This window comes from Ursus arctos, unplaced genomic scaffold (assembly GCF_023065955.2).
Source record: "Ursus arctos isolate Adak ecotype North America unplaced genomic scaffold, UrsArc2.0 scaffold_12, whole genome shotgun sequence".
Classification (NCBI taxonomy): domain Eukaryota; kingdom Metazoa; phylum Chordata; class Mammalia; order Carnivora; family Ursidae; genus Ursus; species Ursus arctos.
This window is the reverse complement of record NW_026622786.1, coordinates 48,469,165-48,485,425: the sequence shown is the minus strand read 5'-3', so window position 1 is coordinate 48,485,425 and position 16,261 is coordinate 48,469,165. Positions and strand designations below refer to the sequence as shown.

Genomic DNA, 16,261 nt, shown 5'->3' with positions numbered 1-16,261 from the left:
AGAAAACTGTTTCTTGGACTTCTCAATAGGTTATAAGCTCCTAAAGGGCAGAGACCATGTGTTCATTCTCCACATCTTACTATATATACATGCCGTATAGTCAGAACTCAGTAAATATTCACTGACTCTAAATAAAAGTTATGTGAAAGCCACATAAGTCTCAGTGTAAGTCAGAAACCCAGGAGTCCATCTGGTTTCCTCTCCATTCTGTTAATGGGTTAGAAACATCAGAGAAAGTTCCTTTAGACTGGTTGCTGCAAATTTTACTTTATTCTCAGTATGCTAGATCTGTACATTTTTTGGTCTTTTCCCTGACATAATTCTAGGATTAGTATCGTTTCTTACTCTCGTAAGAGTCTCTTGATTTTGCCCAGAAAGGACAATTGTCAATGAATAACAAATATATATACTCATATAACTGTTACATCATCACAATTTTATCTCATTAAATCCTAAGCCCAAATATAACTTCACCATCAAAAGCTTCACCATCAAAATGTGCAGAAAGTCCACAAAGATGTAATACATGGATTACATATAAAGCTTAAACATAAGAGCCCAAAACGTGGCATCAAACAGAACTAAATCGACGTAACAGCCTAAGAGCGTTCAATCTTAATGCACTTCTTTAATAAAACTGCCCAATTTTTTTATTGTTTCTTCCACAAGTAGAGATTTATATTATTTTCAACCTCAAATTGTAAAAAGATATTACCAGAAAGACAATATTCTCGTTCATCCAGATTTAAATTTTATAAAATTTTCAACTATTGAGATGTGCTTGACAAAAATAAAATCTGTATATGAAGTTGGAAAAAAAAAGAAAACTTAGGAATAGAAGATAGAGTAACTGAACACTTTGTATACTGTGAGAAAACATGTGACTTTTTGAAATTCTCAAAAACTAAAACAAAGACACTTGCTTCTCGCTTTCAGCAAAGCCTATTCCCACCAATTAAAGCAAAAAGATAACTGTTATAACACACTGTGATTACTTTCAGTTGCAGTTAATGTTCCATATAATTAAGTAGGTGCCAGAAAGGACAATCAGGTCTCAGTGCTTTTAAAAATCCTTCGTATTAAATAAGTAAAACAATGGAAGAATATCAGTAGAGCAGAATACTGTAAAAGAAAAAAATAATAAACAATATACTTTTAAACATGATTCCTCAGTTCTTTTTGTGTACTACCTGATATCCAAGTTCCTAAGTCATGAATAATTCACATATAAGTTTATAAATAATGACAAACATTTCATACTATGGAAAATTACACTAAATGAAAATTACATCAAATGCATCAACTTTATATTTTGAGAGTTTATATCAAAAACAATAATTTATATTGCTTACTCATCTGTCTATCTCCATAGCTGATAGCTTCCGCCAGCGGGCTCCATCCCTGAGCATTTTTCACCTTTACTGGAGCATTGTGAGCCAAAAGTAAATGGGCACATTCTGAAACATAAAGCGGTAATAATATCAAACATCATGCAATTTTTAGAATCTCTAAATATAAAAATTATTTAGAAATTAAAGAAATGTATATATACATTTGTATGTATAAATGTATACCATGTAATATAAATAGATCTATAATATAAACACTGTACCATAAAGAAAAATAATTTTAAAAGCCCTATATATCTAAACAAGGTTATTTCAGATCCTTAGATTCAAGAAGTATCCATTCTATTACTTAAAAATAAATTGTATCTCTCCAAGGAAGTACTATGCTCCTTAATAATTATCCCTAAGAGTATTTTCAGAATATTTCCATAGTCTAAAAGATAACCCAGGATCCCCAAGAGTAATTTACATCAAAATTCCACTAATAAAACTCAAAAGAGGATCTGTACGTATGTAATGTCAAGTGAAAAGTTCCTAATTTATTTCAGTTAAAAAAAAAGGGGGGGCTTTCCAAAAGGACCAGTAATGTTTCCATAAACCCTTATTTTTCAAATGTTATAATTATTTTACTTCAGGGAAACAGTCAAAAGAGGAAAAAATCTGTTTATGATTCCAAGGACAAATCTGGAAAGTCTTTTTAGTAATCAAAAGAAGTCTAAGGTATAGACCCTTCTATAGGTTGAAGATACTCTTCTTAAAAATTAGAAATAAAAGGTATATTAATAGGCAAAAAATTCAAAACTGAGGCTCATGGAAATTTAGGATGGCTATCCATTAGTAAATTTCCTAAATGAATACTTCATTCATTCAATCAGTCATTCAGCAAATATGCTATTTCTAAGCACTAAGTCCTTGATAAAAGCAGTGAGAAGAAAGATAAGGTCTTGCTATCAGAGAGCTTACATCCTGTGTTAGAAGAAAATAAGTAAACTAATAAGTAAAAAAAAAAAAGTCAGATAATGGTAAGTGCTTTGAAGGAAATAACGGTGTAATGACAATGTCATGTAGTTAAGCACAAGTGGAAGAAGAATGTGATTCCTAGTTATAAAACGAATAACTATACCAACATATAGCACTAGGAATAACTATGCTAAGTTTTATTAAAATGAAATAAAATAAATAGAGAAATTTCACAAAGGTACTTAAGAAAGTCTACAGCAGTATACAAGAACATAGGTACAAGAGGGGCTCCTAGGTAGCTCAGTCAGTTAAGCATCCGACTCTTGATTTCATGAGATCAAGCCCCACATTGGGCTCTGTGTTAGTGTGGTCTGCTTAAGATTCTCTCTCCCTCTGCCCTTCCCCCACCTTCTCTCCCTCCCCCCCCCAAAAAAAGAGAGAGAGAGAGAGAGAAAAAGAGAGAATATATGTACAAGAATGTATATTCTAGCAGTTTATAATGGCAAATATACTGGAAACTAAATGAATATCCATCATGGGGGACTGACTGACTGATAGGATGCATCTATACCACTAGAGTAATATACAGCCATTTTTAAAGAATAGTGTCATATCAAAAGGACATATGAACCAGGCTGAATGCTCAGGTACTGGCCAAATTTGGGAAACTGCACATTAAAAAGAATAATGATTAGTTATAACACATTAAACTAAAAACAATCAATTACAGAAAAATGCCAGCTAATAAACGTAGAAGAAATGGTAGAATTTGAAAATCAGTGTATTACAACACCAAAGTAATAACTGATTTAGGCAAATGTCCTCAATGAATGCTAAAGCCACTATATAAAATGCTACAGTGCTGGAAAATAGGACATTCACATGATACCAAAGTATTATCCCAAGATCACTTACAAATTATAAAGAGAAAAATGCTCCTTTCCAGTGAAGATATCTGGAGATCATCAGCTTAAACAAGTGACCAAACATGGTGGCATTAATAGTGGCATAGCTTGACATTATATGTTTCTAATGTGATGTGACATAAAGTTCACAACATCACCTATGCAGTATTCTTTCTAGAAATATTTAACTTGAATCAAATCAAGCCTTGATACCTAATTTTCAATTTGCAGAAAATACACAAGATAAGAAACAAGTTAAATTATATCATAAGAAAATAATTAGGCAAATTTGAGATGGGAGACATTCTACAAATTGATTGGGCACACTATTCAAAAAGTGAAGTAGAAAGGAAGAAGAAAAAGCAGGCAAACTTTTCTAGATTAAAATAAAGTAACATAACCACCAAATGCAATGAGTAAATCTTAATTGGCTCTTGATTCAATATAAAGCACATATAGAAGAAATTTTTGGAACAACTGGAAAAATTAAAATATGGATTAGATATTAGAGATTATAATAATATTATTAATTTTCCTAAGTGTGATAATGGTAGGGGCACTTGGGTGGCTCAGTCAGTTAAGCATCTGCCTTCAGTTCAGGTCATGATCCCAGAGTCCCCCATGTTGGGTTCTCTGCTTAGCAGGGAGCCTGCTTCTCCCTCTCCCTCTGCCTGCTGCTCCCCCTGTTTGTGCTCTCTCCCTCCCTCTCTCTCTCTGTCAAATAAGTAAATAAAATCTTTTTTTAAAAAGTGTGATAATGATATTGTGGTTATGAAAGAGAATGTCCTTATTCTTAGAGATGCATGCTAAAGTATTTGGTGGTAAAATGTCATGTCTACATCGAACTTTCAAATGATACAGCAAAAATAATATATGTAACACTAAGAGAAAAACAAAGCAAATATGATAAAATGTTAACTATTGAACCTAGGTAGAGAGTATTAAAATGTTCGTTGTGATCATCAAATCATTCTGAATACCCAAGAATTCAACCTGAGGACTGACAGAACAAACTCCACAACTAGGGGGAGAAAAAAGGCCACATCAAGGAAGGTGGAAAGTGCAGTGAAGTGGTTTGAGAGAGAAAAGGACTGTGGGTGCTGGGGAGGGGAGAAAGCCCTGGTTACAGAGAAAGGCGAGAGAGTGGAGCACACAGGGATAAGCACAAGAACACTTCCCCAAAGTCATTGACTGCGAAAATGAGAGGGGCTGATTCTCATGAGGTTTTGCAACCAGCAGGGTTCAAAGACAGGAGTTTTGGAGGTCTCTGGCCTTGGCAGCCATAGTGACCTGAGGGTACTGCCCTACTGCTGGAGAGAAGGCAGGCAAGCAACCCCTGGGAAGACAGCACAATCTGAGGACCACCTAGGGTACATGGAGGGAGTCTGTTCACTCTTCCTGGAATGCATCTGTGACAGCATTGTCTCTCCATGGACAAAGGAGCCCGCGGGCACCATTTCATTTCCCCCGCCCCTCAGCATAAGTGCAGAGGCACCTGCTGAGGGCGGCGAACCCGGACACTGGACACCGGCTATTTAGCCTGCTTTGTTCCAAATACCATGCCCCTGCATGCTGGCACCACTGCCCTTCTGGGTGAAACCTGTGTCAGTCCCAAGGCAGCAAAACCCTTACCCAGAAAACTAGCACAGGTTCCCGCCACACTGGGTCCCTAAAGGTTGAAGTTTTAAAAGTAAGCAGGCATGGGGGCACCTGGGTGGTTCAGTTGGTTAAATATCCAACTTGTGGTTTCAGCTTAGGTCATGATCTCCGGGTCCTGAGACTGAGCCCTGCATCAGGTTTGCACTCAGAGAGAGTTTGCTTGAGATTCTCTACTTCTCCCTTTCCCTCTGCGCGTGCTTTCTAAATAAATAAATAAACAAATAAATAAATATACAAACAATCTTAAAAGTCAGCGGGCTTGGTTGTAATAAAGCCCTAAGTGCATAGCCCTGCTCCAGGCAGGCAAGCAACCTGAAGACAGGCAATGTGAAAACAGGGATCCCAAAAACGGCTCGGACACATGAGGGGAAATTATTCGCTTTTCTGCAAGGCTTCCCTGAGAGCAGCAGGCAAGGACTCCCCTCTCCAGGGACAAAGGAGTTGGCTGGAGCCATTTCCCTCCCCGCCCCTCAAAAGAAACCAACTTCAGTAAACAGCACAGTGCCAACACTGGCTGTTTAACCTACTTACACCAGGTCCTGCCCTGCCACGCTCTGCTGGTGCGCTTCTCTCAGGCAAGTGTGCCTAATGACCAGCATAGCAAGCTCCTCCCCCCAGAAGACCAGCACAAACCCCCACATATGCCACGTCTACTGACCATAGAGTTCTGCAAAGCTTCAACTCTAGTGGAAATAGCATCAGGTCTCATTTAACAAGCAGACCAGAGCACACCTAGTTAAAACTCACCACACTCTGGCCAAGGTCCAAACACTGTCCACGGCAGGCAAGGAGAGCCTCTGTAGAGGACTGACCTGAGAGAAAGGGCAGAGAAAACACAGCAGCAGAGTGCAGGCAGCACACACCAGAGGCACTTCCTGAAGGGCCAGACCCTGGACATTATATGAACTCTCCTTCATAAAGCCATTACTCACGGGAGCAGGAAACATAACAGGATTTTCTAACACAGAGAAGACAGAGACCTATACAAAACGCCAAGATGGAGGAATTCATCCCAAAAGAAAAAACAAGAAAAGGTCACAGCCAGAGATCTAATCAAAACAAGTAAGTAATAGGCCTGATACAGAATTTAAAGCAACAATCATAAGAATACTCTCCAGTCTTGAGAAAAACTCATAGAAAACATCAGGAAGACCCTTACCAAAGAAATAAAAGAACTAAAAAACAATTGGCCAGAAAAGAAAAACCAATATCTGAGATTCAAAAGTAATGACAAGGATGGAAGAAGCAGAGTAATGAATAAGTGAAATAGAAGATAGAATTATGGAAAATTGGGCGCCTGGGTAGCTCAGTTGGTTAAGTGTCCACCTTCAGCTCAGGTCATGAGCCCAGGGTCCTGGGATTAAGTCCCACATGGGGCTCCCTGCTCAGTGGGGAGCCTGCTTCCCCTCTCCCTCTGCCCCTTCCCTGGCTTGTGCTCTCTCTTGCTCTCTCTCAAATAAATAAATAAAATCTTAAAAAAAAAGAATTATGAAAAATAATAAAGCTGAAAAAAAAGAAAGAGCAATGGAACACGAGAGCAGACTTAGGGAACTCAATGACTCCACTAAATGTAATAACACTTGTTATCACAGGAGTCTCAGAAGAAGAAGAGAGAGAAAGGGGAGCAGACGGTTTATTTGAGGAAATAATAGCTGAAAACTTCTCTAACCTGTGGAAAAAAACAGATATCCAAATCCAGGAGGCACAGAGAACTCCTATCAAAATCAACAAAAGCAGGCCAACACCAAGACAAATTATAGTTAAATTTGCAAAATACAGTGATAAAGAAAAAATCCTAAAAGACAAAGAAGTCCTTAACTTACAAGGGAAGACCCATAAATTAGCAACAGATCTATCCACAGAAACTTGAGAAGCCAGAAGCCAAGGGCATGATATATTTAACAGGCTGAATGGGAAAAATCTGCAATGAAAAATACTCTATCCAGCAAGGTTATCATTCAGAATAGGAGAGATAAAGAGTTCCCTAGATGAACAAAAGCTAAAGAACTTTGTGAACACTAAACCAGCCCTGCAAAAAATATTACAGGGGACTCTTCGAGTGGGAAGGAAAGACCAAAATGACAAAGACTAGAAAGGAACAGAGAAAATCTCTAGGAACAATGACAAAACAAGTAATAAAATGGCACTAATATGTACCAATAATTATCTGAATGTAATTGGACTAAATGCTCTGATCAAAAGACACAGGGTGTTGGAATGGATAAAAAAACAAGATCCATCTATATGCTGCATGCAAGAGACTCATTTTGGACCAAAGACACCTGCAGATTGAAAGTGGGAGGATAGAGAAACATTTGTCATGTAAATGGATATCAAAAGAAAGCCAGAGTAGCCATACTTATATCAGACAAACTAGATTTTAAACCAAAGACTATAACAAGAGATGAAGAAGGGCACTCTATCATAATAAAGGGGACTATCCAACAAGAAGACCTAACAATTGTAAATATTTATGCCACTAACGTAGGAGCACCCAAATATATAAAACAATAACAAACATAAAAGAATTCACTGATAATAATATAATAATAGTAGGGGACTTTAACACTCCACTTACATCAATGGACAGATCATCTAAGCAGAAAATCAACAAGGAAACACTGGCTTTGAATGGCACACTGGACCAGATAGACAACAGATATATTCAGAAAATTTCATTCTAAAGTAGCAAAATATTATGTTCTTTTCAAGTGTACATGGGACATTCTCCAGAAGAGATCACACACCAGGTCACAAATCAGGCCTCAATAAATAAGAAAAGACTGAGATCATACCATTCATCTTTTCTGACCACAACGCTATGAAACTTCACGTCAACCACAAGTAAAAATTTGGAAAGACCACAAATACATGGAGGTTAAAGAATATGGTACTACAGAATGAATGGGTCAATCAGAAAATTAAAGGAGAAATAAAAGAAACACAAGGGAACAAATAAAAATGAAAACACAATAGTCCAAAACATTTGGAACACAGCAAAAGCAGTCATAAGAGGGAAGTACATAGCAATACAGGCCTACCTCAAGAGGCAAGAAAAACCTCAAATAAACAACCTAACCTTATACCTAAAGGAGCTAGAAAAAGAACAACAAACAAAGCCTAGAGCCATCAGAGGAAGGGAAATAATAAAGATTAGAGTGGAAAAATGATACAGAAACTAAAAAAGCAGAACAGATCAATGAAACCAGGAGCCGGTTCTTTGAAAAAATTAATAAAATTGATAAACTCCTAGCCAGACTTATCAAAAAGAAAAGAGAAAGGATCCAAATAAATAAAATCATGAATGAGAAAGGAGAAATAACAACACCACAGAAATACAAGCAATTATAATAGAATATTATGAAAAATTATATGCCAACAAATCAGACAATCTGGAAGAAATAAATTCCGAGAAACATAAACTACCAAAACGAAAGCAATGAGAAACAGAAAACTTGAACAGACCAATAACCAGCAAAGAAATTGAATCAGTAATCAAAAGTCTCCCAACAAACCAAAGTCCAGGACCAGATGGCTTCCCAGGGGAGTTCTACCAAACAATTAAAGAAGAGTTAATACCTATTCTTCTCAAACTATTCCAAAAACAGAAATGGAAGGAAAACTCCCAAACTCATTCTATGAGGCCAGCATTAGCCCAATTCCAAAACCAGATAAAGATTCCATTAAAAAAGAGAACTACAGGCCAATATCCCTGATGAACATGGAAGCAAAAATTCTCAACAAAATACTAGTAAATCAAATCCAATAGTACATTAAAAGAATCATTCACCATGATCAAGTGGGATTTATTCCTAGGCTGCAAGGGTGGTTTAATATTTACAAATCATTCAATGTGCTACACCACATTAATAAAAGAAAGGATAAGAACCATATGATCCTCTCAATAGATGCAGAAAAGACATCTGACAAAGTACAACATCCATTCATGATGAAAACCCTCAACAAAGTAGGGATAGAGGGAACATACCTCAACATGATAAAGGCCATATATGGAAAACCACAGCCAATTATCCTCAATGGGGAAAAACTGAAAGCTTTCCCTCTACTGTCAGAACAAGACAGGGATATCCACTCTCACCACTGTTATTTAACATAGTACTGGAAGTCTTAGCCTCAGCAATCAGACAACAAAAAGAAATAAAAGGCATCCAAAATCAGCAAGAAGAAGTCAAACTTTCACTATTCACAGATGACATGATACTCTACGTAGAAAACCCAAAAGACTCCACCAAAAAACTGCTAGAACTGCTATATGAACTCAGTAAAGCCTAGGATACAAATTCAATGTACAGAAATCTGTTGCATTTCTATACACCAATAATGAAGCAACAAAAAGAGAAATCAAGGCATCAATCCCATTTATCAATGCACCAAAAACCATACAATATAGGAATAAACCTACCAAAGAGGTAAAAGATCTATACTTTGAATACTGTAAAACACTTATGAAAGAAATTGAAGATGAAATAAAGAAATAGAAAGACATTCCACGTTCATGGATGGGAAGAACACATATTGTTAAAATATCTATACCACCCAAAGCAATCTACACATTTAATGCAATCCCTATCAAAATATCAATAGCATTTTTCATAGAGCTAGAACAAACAATCCTAAAATCTGTATGGAGCCACAGAAGACCCCACATAGCCAAAACAACACTGAAAAAGAAAAGCAAAGCTGAAGCATCAAAATTCTGGACTTCAAGTTATATTGCAAAGCTGCAGTGATCAAGATAATATGGTACTAATACAAAAACAGACACACAGATGGAACCGAATATAAAACCCAGAAATAGACCCACAACTATATGATCAACTAATCTTCAACAAAGCAGGAAAGAATATCCAATGAAAAAAAAGATAGTCCTTTCAACAAATGGTGTTGGGAAAACTGGACAGCAACATGCAGAAGAATGAAACTGGACCACCTTCTTACACCATATACAAAAATAAATTCAAAATGGATGAAAGACCTAAATGTGAGACCTGAAACCATCAACATCCTAGAGGAGAACACAGGCAGCAACCTCCTTAACATAGGCTAGAAACTTCTTTCTAGATACGTCTCCTGAGGCAAGGCAAACAAAAGCAAAACATGAACTATTGGGACTTCAAGATAAAAAGCTTTTATAAAGCAAAGGAAACAATCCACAAAACTCAAAGGCAATCTCTGGAAGGGGAGAAGATATTTGCCAATTACATATCTGATAAAGGGTTAGTATCCAAAATATATAAAGAATGTATAAAATTCAACAGCCAAAAAACAAGCCAGATAACAAATGGGCAAAATTCGTGAGTAGACATTTTTCCAAAGACGACATCCAGATGGCCAACAGACACATGAAAAGATGCTCAACATCACTCACCATCAGGGAGATACAAATCAAAACTACAATGAGATATGGCCTCACACCTGTCAGAATGGCTAAAATTAACGACAAAGGAAACAACAGGTATTGTTGGATGTGGAGAAAAGGGAACCCTCTCACACTGTTGGTGAGAATGCAAACTGGTGCAGCCACTCTGGGAAACAGTATGGAGGTTCCTCAAAAAGTTAAAAATAGAACTACCCTATGATCCAGCAATTGAACTACTAGGTATTTACCCAAAGGATACAAAAATACTGATTCAAAGGAGCACATGTACCCTGATGTTTATAGCAGCATTACCAACAATAGCCAAATTATAAAGAGCCCAAATGCCCATTGGCTGATGAAAGGATAAAGAAGAGGTGCCATACACACACACACACACACACTCACACACACACATTAATGGGATATTACTCAGCCATCAAAAGAATGAAATCTTGCCATTTTGCAGTGACGTGGATGGAGCTAGAGAGTATTATGCTCAGCGAAGTCAGTCAGTCAGAAAGACAAGTACCACAGGATTTCACTCATGCAGAATTCAAAAAGAAAAAGAGATGAACATGGGGAGTGGGCAGGGTGAGGCAAAGCAGATAAGAGACTCTCAACTATCGATAACAAACTGACGGTTACTAGAAGGGAGGTGGGCAGTGGGATGGTTTATATGGGTGATGGGTATTAAGGAGGGCACTTGTGATGAGTACTGGGTGTTGTATGTAAGTGATCAATCACTAAATTCTGCAACTAAACCTAGTATTACACTGTATGTTAACTAACTGGAATTTAAATAAAAACTTTAAAAAAAAAAAAAAGAAAGAAGGAGGTTAACAAGGAAAGAGGATGACAGCCCAGCTAAAAAGAATTCTTTTAAATAAATAAAATTGATTCTCCAAGAAACCTACCATCATGGGGTTTTATGCAAGTTAAGTGTGTATGTGTGTACATATAAAGAAGTTAGGGGAACATAAACATGGATAGATATCTACGGACTTACAGAACTATTTCATAATAAACTTTTCAGTAAAAAGAAAAATATAGCAAAGTACTGTGTATGGTGATTCAACTTCAGTAAAAACAAACTAAGCCCCTGCGTTATATAAGTAAGGAGAAAGGGGTGCAAGGATACCCACAAGGCTATTAATGTTAATTACATCAGGAGAAAAAGTAGAAGAGACAATATTTTTATATGTTTTTCTACTGTATTATTTCAATTGTTTCAATAGTTATATATTAATAGCCTAAAATAAAGCAAGATGGACAACAATCTAAAGCAATATCCCAATTATATAAACTAAGGTATAAGACTGGTATGACTTATATATATGTTAGACATGTCAGCTATGTTTTCTGATATGCCATAAATCCTGCTGAATGGCTGCCCTTGACTCACCCTCCACTCACAATTCAAGTGATGTAGAAACGAGCAACTAAAAAATACGTCAGATCATCATAAATATGTCAGTCACCTATAACATATTCTGAGACATGAAAAAAAAAAAGCAGGATCAATCAAATGCCTCTCCCAGCAATTTTAACAATGAGTAATAAAAAAACAAGACAGTTAACAACCAGGCACTAAGGCTTAAAAAATGCATAAGTGTGCCACAAAGAAGTTAGGACTTGAGGAGTCTGGATAAAATGAAATTATGAGGAGTAGAAATCACATACAAATAAGCAAGAGCTATAAAGATAATAAAATACAAAGAGAATAAGATAAATAGGACAGTGCAAAGGAAAAAGAACATCCAGACAGAGACTTATGAGAGTAAGAAATCATACTAACTCTAGAGTCATTTCAGGGAAAATATTATACAAAAACTGCAGACCCAGAAGAATGAATTAAAAGGTGCAGCAACTGGTTCGATGAACCTTTCTCTCATGTCCAACCAAAAGGATAAGAAATAAAGATTACTTTTCTATTTCACATCTTCTAAAGATTCCTGAAATCTTCTTTAAGTATAACGTTCTTTCCATTTCAACTCAAATCCATAATTCAACAACTTCCCAGCCTAGAAGGCCAACATGGTTAACAGTCCCAGAAATTCAGAAAAAAAATCAGACTTCAATGGTAAAAAAATAAGGTTGTTAAGATGAATGAGAAAAGTAAATAACAGTGTAAAAGTCCTAGGATATCCCTCTTTAAGTCAATCAACAAATATTATTTGAGCACCCTGGGTATTTTTACCGTGTTTACAGACAAGTATACAAACAGCAAGTTTTCATTCAACAATGAAATCAGTAAAAAAAGTATATTTATCTCTAAGGAAGAAGATAAAAGAGAATGGAGTGCCATAGACTGAAGAGTGGTACAATGCAAAATTAATTTACAGAATTAATAAGGTAGAAGTTTTATCTTCCACTACACATTTCAATATTGCTCCTATGTAACCAAATCTCAAAAATATGAAAAGGCCATAAAGAAAAAAGCGAAAAAGAGTATGTAACTAAAAAAATGTAAATATATCAGTATACTAACTGTTGTACCTACTCTACATGAAAAGGACTCAGAAAAAGTGAATATTGATATTATTTGCAGATCCTGAATCATCTAACCAAGTGTTCCCCAAAAATACATTCCACAGAACTCTAGTCTCTCAAGATACATGTGGGAAAAAGCAAATCAAAAAACTCTGGAGAACAACGACTGTATATCCAACACCTGCCCCAACTTAGAAGGTCACAATGCATATCAGCATATTAAAGTTCTAACAAAGATCACAATAAAAAACTGTTTAATACGTACTGACCCACTATTTTCCAAATAGATTTGACCTGGAAATACTATTTTCTCCTAAACTTTTATCAGTATGCCATAACACTAATGTTCTGTGAAACATAAACAGGCTAATTAATGTAAACCTATGATAAAGCATAACAATACCATTTCTGTTTTTCTTTCAATACTTTATTATAAAAAATTCCAAATATTCAAGAAAAGCAGAAAGATGATCACAATGAACATTCAAATACTCTATACCAAGGTTTAACAGTTGTTAACATTTTATCACATTCGCTTTGTCTTCCCCTTAGTGTTATATATAATGATGTAATTTACATATATATAAAGAACAGCAGACACACCGTAAGAGATAGACAGATGGTAGGTAAGCAGGTAGGTAGAGAGAGATTGTGGGGTGGAGGGAGAAGAATGGCTGATTCCTCATATAGTCTTTGTTATTTCTCTTCCTGAGATATAGCTAGTCCTCATTTCTTGAGTTTCTATAATATGTAGCCTCTTAATAAATCTCTTTACTTAGAAGTTACATGAGTATTCCTTGCAAGAAGGTATTTTTTTAAAAAGCATAACTAAATAAAAAAAGAACTAAAAAAATATTTGAGTCAGCATATTATACAGAATTAAAATCAAAATTAAATTAGTCTGCAGATCATATCCTTAAGCATATAAACTTAAAAACCTAACTAAGGAAAGAATTTTGTTTCTCAACAAAGCAAGTTCTGGTCACACCCCTGGGATCTGCATACATTCAGTTCAAATGTTTACACCAACGGTATTATACTATGTATCAGTAATCGATGTTCCAAAATTATACTCCTAGATCACCAGAAAGAAAAGCGTTAACAAAAATTTATTACCCTGTTTAAAAATGTAAACCTACGTTTTAAAAGATTTTTATCAAACACATCTAAAATTTAAAAATCTAGCATAAAAATGTTGCCAATATGCTATCTGAAATCCTCACTTTCCAGGATTACTGGGAAGATTTTATTACTTCTAGGAATAGCCTTAAAAAGTAAATCTTTTAGGGGCACCTGGGTGGCTCAGTCAGCTAACCATCTGCCTTCAGCTGGGGACATGATCCTCAGGGTCCTAGAATCAGGCCCGCATGGGGGCTCCCTGCTCAGTGGGTCTGCTTCTCTCTCCCTTTGTCTCTGCCCCTCCCCCCGGCTCATGCTCTTCTCTCTCTCAAATAAATAAAATCTTTTTTTTTTTAAAGTAAATCTTTTAAACCATCTATGAAGGTTTTTTTAAAGAACAAGTTCTTACAATCATCTAACACACAAAACGTTAGCCTTCTGAGTTTAGATATACAAAACAATCCCTATTAAAGAATCTTATAAACTCTCTGAATATTAAAAGGATTATAATAAACAAATCTTAATAGTTGGAAATTATAAATACTTGATAAAATAACAATAAGAAAAAAAAAACACCATTTCAAAAAGTGTAAAATTAGTACAGGATTTCCATTAACTCTTAAGATGAACTATGGAAAATGAGAAAATATTTTTAATATACTGAATCCTAACTCAATTAGCAAATAAAATAATCAGGTAAATTTTGAAAAACTCAAAAAACAAAATTCATTTTAAAAATTTATAACTACATTTGATATTACATTAGTGAAGTTAAACATAAGAAAGGAAATATTTACTAACCTTTATTCCCTAACATCACAGCAAGATGTAAAGGAGTGTTTCCTAAAATTAAAAAAAAATAAATAAATTAGTATAAAAACATAGGAAATTTTATTTAAAAGTGGTTTTATTTCCTTCAGAAATCTCACTGACAGATTTTAAGCAAAAATAATGTGACTGCAAAATGATCTTCTTTATATGGCAAATTCAAAGTTAGAGGTTTCTAAATACAACGTATTCTACTCCCCACCCTTCAATGCCCACCAAAAAAAAGGATACCCCAGTTTGCTTTTGAGATTTCTTCTCCAATAGATTTCACAGATTCCTTTGCTACTAATTTCTCTATCATATCATTCTTTGTTCATTCAGCAAACAATTTAAATACCTATTATATACTCATCTTTGGGGACAGATATCAAAAAGACCCAATCCCAGTCCTCAAGTTGTTCAGAAGTCTTCTGTTAGAGATTGATATGAAAATAAATAATTGCTATTATTATTTATTAGAATAGAAGAGAGTACAGCATGATAATGGAACACAAAACAGAGCTCCTAATTCTGCCCGTGCAAACAGAATTAACTATTGAAGAGGAACCAGACTGAAATGAGTCTTGAAGAATGGGTTAGAAATTTATAGGCAGGGGCGCCTGGGTGGCACAGCGGTTAAGCGTCTGCCTTCGGCTCAGGGCGTGATCCCGGCATTATGGGATCGAGCCCCACATCAGGCTCCTCCGCTGGGAGCCTGCTTCTTCCTCTCCCACTCCCCCTGCTTGTGTTCCCTCTCTCGCTGGCTGTCTCTATCTCTGTCGAATAAATAAATAAAATCTTAAAAAAAAAAAAATTTATAGGCAAACAATGCAATACTGACTAGTATTCCATATTAAAAACAATTCCCCCAAATTACATTCAAATGCAAGAACAGTTTATATTTAGGAAACAAACAAATGTTTATGACTAGTCGGGGTAAAGAGAATAGTAAATAATGAAATTGGCAAAATGAGCAAAATGGCCTATGCTATGAAGTTTGGACTATATCCCATTAGTTGATGTCATATAATGATTAATTTAATTTCAAAATGATACCCTAAGCCACACTAGTAGCCTAAAAGCATCTTGATTATAAAAGAAAGCAAACCTATAGTAATATTTTTTTAAAAAGTCACTGAATAAATTTATATATACTAATTTTCAGATATTAGCATTTTTACAGAAGGCACCACATGAACAATTTTTGCCAATAAAATGAGCTGCACGCTTATCAAAAAACCATATACAGGATAAAACAAGATTTGACTACTTTTTTAAAAAAACCTTATATATGATCTACCTCAATCTCTTAGCTTGACAAAAATGCCAAAATGGTCAAAATACACACACAAAATCTGCTAATAAAAGCACAATGGAATATGAATTATTGGCTGTAAATATAGCAAGATAGTATTTTGTGCAAAATTTAGAAGTTCAATAAATTCACTAAACTTAAACTTTCTCTGTAAGTAATTTTATAAAACAAAAAACCTGGACCAACAATAAATTCCTTCATCCTATCAGGAACAACAACAAAAAGACAGATTTGGGCACATAATTCACATTATGTTATTCCAAAATAAAATTTCCCT

At 35.4% G+C, this 16,261-nt stretch overlaps 1 protein-coding gene across 4 annotated transcripts in view; it reads right to left on the bottom strand.

Moving 5' to 3' along the window:
- Positions 1-16,261, bottom strand: part of ANKRD13C (ankyrin repeat domain 13C) — an 84,419-nt gene that overhangs the window by 49,279 nt on the left and 18,879 nt on the right. For 2 of the 4 annotated variants that reach the window (XM_026497819.4, XM_026497822.4), the window contains exons 2-3: positions 14,664-14,705; positions 1,353-1,457 (exon numbers count right to left, since the gene is read on the bottom strand). In XM_026497819.4, coding sequence (XP_026353604.1) covers positions 1,353-1,457; positions 14,664-14,705 — 147 coding nt within the window. The remainder of the gene's footprint in view (positions 1-1,352; positions 1,458-14,663; positions 14,706-16,261) is intronic. The other 2 variants (XM_057310565.1, XM_057310563.1) reach the window with 1 other exon arrangement.